The sequence below is a fragment of the Lolium rigidum genome, chromosome 3, assembly GCF_022539505.1.
Source record: "Lolium rigidum isolate FL_2022 chromosome 3, APGP_CSIRO_Lrig_0.1, whole genome shotgun sequence".
NCBI classification, from domain to species: Eukaryota; Viridiplantae; Streptophyta; class Magnoliopsida; order Poales; family Poaceae; genus Lolium; species Lolium rigidum.
The window spans coordinates 313,927,519-313,932,761 of NC_061510.1; the positions used below are offsets into that span (position 1 = coordinate 313,927,519).

At 48.7% G+C, this 5,243-nt stretch overlaps 1 protein-coding gene across 1 annotated transcript; it reads right to left on the reverse strand.

Annotated features, from left to right (window-relative positions):
- Nucleotides 1–1,923: 1,923 nt before the first annotated feature.
- Nucleotides 1,924–3,576, reverse strand: LOC124699890 (CBL-interacting protein kinase 25-like). The gene is given in 2 exon segments (XM_047232119.1): nucleotides 1,924–3,152; nucleotides 3,155–3,576. Coding segments are annotated over 2 exon segments (1,446 nt in total). The 5' UTR covers nucleotides 3,540–3,576; the 3' UTR covers nucleotides 1,924–2,091.
- Nucleotides 3,577–5,243: the final 1,667 nt, after the last annotated feature.

Here is a 5,243-nt window from a genome sequence, read left to right on the forward strand (position 1 = left end):
CACATGATTCTAGAGGTTTTATGTCGCCCGTGCGTGTCCATCGCTGTTGATAACGTGAGCCTTTTCCTCTCTTAATAAGAAGAAAACAAAGGAGAAGAAGCATGGAAGGTACAAATGGATCAGCACATGCCTTTCGATGCAGAAAGGGAAGTGTTAAAAAGCTTGCATAAAGGTGATTCAGAAAGGAAAACTGGAAGTCAGGTGGAAATCATCAATGTAGTACTCGCCCTGAATGTGACTTAGAAATGCAGTACTAACAAAAAAAAATGATGAAAATGATCACCATATACGCGATGCAGATCCCTGGTGATGTCAAGCAGAGACAGGTCAGCTGATAGAGAACAGTCGAGAAAATGATGAATGCGGAGCAAACATATGATACATACTAACATACCTCAATACAATACTGCTAGCTGTGCATAGTTTTAGGAAGCTCGTTTGGACATGTGGCTCATCTCAGGCAAGGAAACCATTGGTTGGTGAACTCTCTGTATCATTTGTGGCTCTATTTTCGTCCACTGTGTTGGTACTGTTGTCCACATAATTGACTAAAGAAGTGGCAGATCAGGCATGAGAAATGTAGTTTGGTTTTAGTTCTGGAACCATGCATGTGTCCATTTTACTGCCAGATCTTAGAAGAGAATAGTACACAGGTAAGAGCAAGCATAAGATTCATAAGCAGACACAGCTATTTTGTCTGAACTAACATGTTGCCGTCTGGACTCACTGTGTATATCAGCCAAGGACAAGCCATATGGCATCAAGTTGTTGAGATTAAGAACAAAGGGTGGCTCAGCTTGGATGGCCACGGGTATGGTTTACACGGACAATAACAGCAACGAACAGCACGGCCATCGGGAAAAGATCTGCAGAAGAGCTTGTGTCCTCTTCAAATAGAATAGAACAAATCGGGCAGGATGTCGACAGCCGACATGTGGGGCTAATGCATACACTGAAATCTTGTGGCGCAGATTCGTCTCTGCTATGGTATACCGCTTGTGATTCCCCTCGGAGCAGGGCAGAAATATCTCTGTTTTCTCGCTTTCCCTTTCTCCTTTTTGTCAGGTAATGTGTTGTCGAAAAGGAGAGGAAGAACAAGTTGAAGAAGGTTGTGTATTCAAGTGGCGCCCAATTTCCTAGAAAGGGCACTCTCCTTGCCTTATATTCTTCAGCATATCTGGCCATTTTGACCTTTCACTTCAGGACGATTTTGTACCAAATTGAACTGAGTGTCAGGGAATGTGATGTGGTTCCTCGTTTTTCTACACTCATGCTGGTTAAACTTGCGTATATATTATTGCAAGACAATCATTCCCCTGCCAGGGGAGGAAGGAAGGATGCCTCTTTGCTTCAAGGGATTATTCAGTGAACTAGGAGAAATAACACAATGCTTCTTTACTTATCTTTCCTCTCTGTCAGGCAAGCTAGAGATGCGTATGTCCACTAAAGTATATTCCGGTTAACGATATAGTATGTTTCTTATGCCACCTACCTAGATCATGGAAGGCTATACCGAGTATCAGGGAATGTGATGTGGTTCATGGTTTTCTACACTGATGCTGGTTAAACATGCATTTGCGATGACTACATATTATGATAAGACTAATCATTCCCCTGCCAGGGGAGGAAGGAAGATGCATCTTTGCTTCAGGGAATTATTCAGAAATAACACAATGCTTGTTTACTTATCCTTCCTGTCTATCAGGCAAGTGAGAGATGCATCTGTCCTCTAACGTATATTCTCGTTAACGATATATATTTCTTATGCCAACTACCTACATCATGGCAGGCAAGGAGGTGGAGAAACAGGAGACATTACCAAGATCACATCAAAATCCATATGAACTTTAAGTTCAGAAAAAAAGTGTCATGTAAATTAACTTGCAACGGGTAATCTCTTCTCGCTAATGTACGGTGCACATATAAGTAAGCAAAACCTATGATAACTACAGTGTCATGAATCAGTGATCCACTACTAACACTGTCAAATCCTAAACAAAACTACCAAGCAAAGAACAAAACAATCTAACTGAAAGAAACTTTTGATATCAACCCCTGCTGCATTTTCCCCCATAGTAATACACTTGAATTTCAGGCATCACTTAGCGCCGGAGGGAGGCCTTCCTCCGGCAGGCCGTCCACGAGGCCGCGCAGTCCGGGCTTGAGCTCGCTGCTGCAGAACTGATGGTACTCGGCGGTGTCACCTGCTTTCTTGCATACCTGGACCATCACGATCTCCGGCGTGAGCTGGAGTATCTTGGCGGAGATGGCCAGCGCGCCCTTGCGCCCGTTCCTCGTCGCCTCGAAGCTCACCTGACAATCCTTGGTGCGCGCCGTGAAGCTGACTTGTCCGGCAATCTCCTCCAGCTTGGCGATGATGGTGGCCACCGGCGCGCTGGACACAAAACGCATCTGCTCTCCCCTTTCCTCAAACAGCCCGGACAGGTCGAAGCTCGGCGAGGAGGCGATGATGTCGAACGCGTTCATGCTCTTGATCCGTCTCAGGCGCGTCTGGGGCGCCCGAGAGGCGGATCTGTGCATCTTCTCGAGGTTCACCAGCGACGGTGCTGATATGGAGGTGTGCATGCCTGGAGCTTGAGCCACAGGGGAGGAAGAGTCCGGAGACATGGCGGTCTCATCGTCAGAGTCGGTGTCGCAGAAGTCGGGCTCTTCGGGGCCATCGAGGCTGCGCAGGCAATCCTTCTTGTCGATGTAGAAACTGATTTCTTTGAATCCCTTCTTGAACCAGTCCGTCTCCATGATCTGCAGCAGCGTTATCCGGTGCGTCGGGTTCGGCTGGAGGAGGCGGCGCACGATGCGCACGAGTTCCGGGCTGAAGGAGCGTGGGCAGCGGAAGTCGCCGCGGCAGATGGTGCGGTACAGCACGCGGAGGTCGTCGTCACGGAAGGGTTTGCGGCCGGCGGCGAGCACGAAGAGGACGATGCCGCAGGACCACGCGTCCGCCTTGGCACCGTCGTAGCCCTTGCGCAGGAACACCTCCGGGGCGACGTATAGCGGCGTGCCGCAGACCGTGTGGAGGATCGCCTCCTGCCGCGCCGTGTCGGCGTGGGCGGAGAGCCCGAAGTCGGCGACCTTGAGGTTGCCGTGCTCGTCGACCAGGAGGTTGTCGGGCTTGATGTCGCGGTGGTACACCCCTGCGCGTGGCAGAAGGTGAGCGCGGACACCAGCTGCTGGAAGATGCGGCGCGCCTCGTCCTCCTTCATGCCGCCGTTCACCGGGACGTGCCGGTACAGCGGGCCGCCGCGGACGTACTCCATCACCACGAAGATGCGCGACTTGCACGCCATGACCTTGTGGAGCTGCACGATGTTGGGGTGCCGCAGCCGCCGCATCACGGCGATCTCCCGCTTGATCTGGTGCACGGCGCCCAGCTTGATGAGCTTCTCCTTGTCCATCACCTTGATCGCCACCTCCTGCTTCGTGTCCATGTGCCGCGCCAGGTAAACCTTGGCGAAGTTGCCCTCGCCGAGCAGCTGCACCTGCTGGTAGCGGCCGGGAAACTTGGGCCGATCCCCCATGGCCGGCGCCGGCGCCGTCGCGGCAGGCGTCCAAAATTTTGGTTCTGTTGAGAACTACTGGGGTGGAGGCGAGCAGAGGATTCGGCATCGGCGCAAACTAAATAGGAAGACTGCTAGGGCTGACCGGCCAATTGGGGAGAAAATCAGTCCAAAGCCTGCACGTGACGCCGATTTCTCCACGTATGTTCTTCTGCACGAATCTAGATGCAACTGGAATATTCCCCTGCACGCATCATCCACGTCACAAAATTCCATCGCTCGAACGAACAGGCCAATCCCAGAGATTTGCCAGGCTATACTGTCGCTGGTACCCCCCGCCGTCGCTCCTTCAGACATTCAGATCCGCCGACTCCTCAGCCGGCGTTAGAGACGACGAAGTCCTTATTTTAGCGGACGAATTTTCGGCACCCAGGCATAGTACCTGAACCCAACTCCGTAACCATTGGGGAGAGATGAGACATATTGCGCGCGAGAAAAGTAAGGAAAATTCAAGTATTTCTGCGGTCCATGAAAATTGTATATGTGTAAGTTCTGGAAAGAACTTTTTCAAAAACATTTGGAATTAGATAATAGATGCAGCTATGTGGGTGCGATTCATCCGTGATCGATATGAAAATGACTAATATACGTAGAGTACTGGGTTTCAAACTTTGCAACTTACCCTGAAAAAACCAGATCTAAGAAGTCAAATGACCCACGAAATTATTAGGTTCAAATGCCATATGCAATGACGTTTTCTCTCTTATGATGGCCGAGGAGGATCCAAAAGTTGTCGGGCTAGCACCCACCGCTACCGGTATAGGGGTGACCACTCACGAGACAATACTATATAGAGATGTAAGGGCATGCCCAATGCAAGGTATCAGCTCACACTTTTAGCTAGGTTCAGGTAGTTTAAAATAGGTTCCGATGAGGAGGTAGCCTCCTCTTCAGCAAGCAAGATCTTAAACCTTAAAAGCATTGTTTTTGAAGACAGAGAGAAAAAGATACATAATATCATATTTGTGGGGTACTTCTCTCTTTTTTCTGAATAAAGTTGTAGCTTTCATTGAAGAGATAAAATTCACCATGTTGGTTTTGAACAACTTTTTTACATGGAGCAACTAGTTGTGTATGCCACCATTGCTCATGCCCTAAGTAGGCGGTCACTTTTCTGAAATGATGATTCTTTTTGTAAAAAAAGTTCTCTATAATAATAAAGAAAGTAAAAAAAGCACCCTATTGTTGACAGACTTACTTCTCCATAATCATAACATAGGCTTGTAGGGTTTATCAGCTTTAAGTTTCGCATTTTCTCTAGTTATTCGTGCTCTCTCACATCGATGCCAATGCAACCGCTAACAAGAGTCCATTCCGAACACACTACGGCTACAACAACTAATTAAGCAGTTTGTTTGAAAGATTGTTACAAAGTATTTGCCAGATTGTTACAAAGATTTTAGATGCTAAAAATTGGTAAAAACCGTAGTCTAAGAATGTTGTAATTATGGAGCTAGAGTTTTCTTTTTTTTGAAACTAGGACGATGCCCGCGCGTTGCTGCGGAAGAACAAAATACGTTCAACATTGCAACTGTATCCTAGCTCGGTCGGCATCGACGGTTTCAACCTCAACCTGGAGCACCTCCACACGAACGCCGCGCGGACCTGCCTCCTCGTCCTCGTCTCCGGCCGTCCCCAACCCTTGCCGACGACTCCTTCAACCTT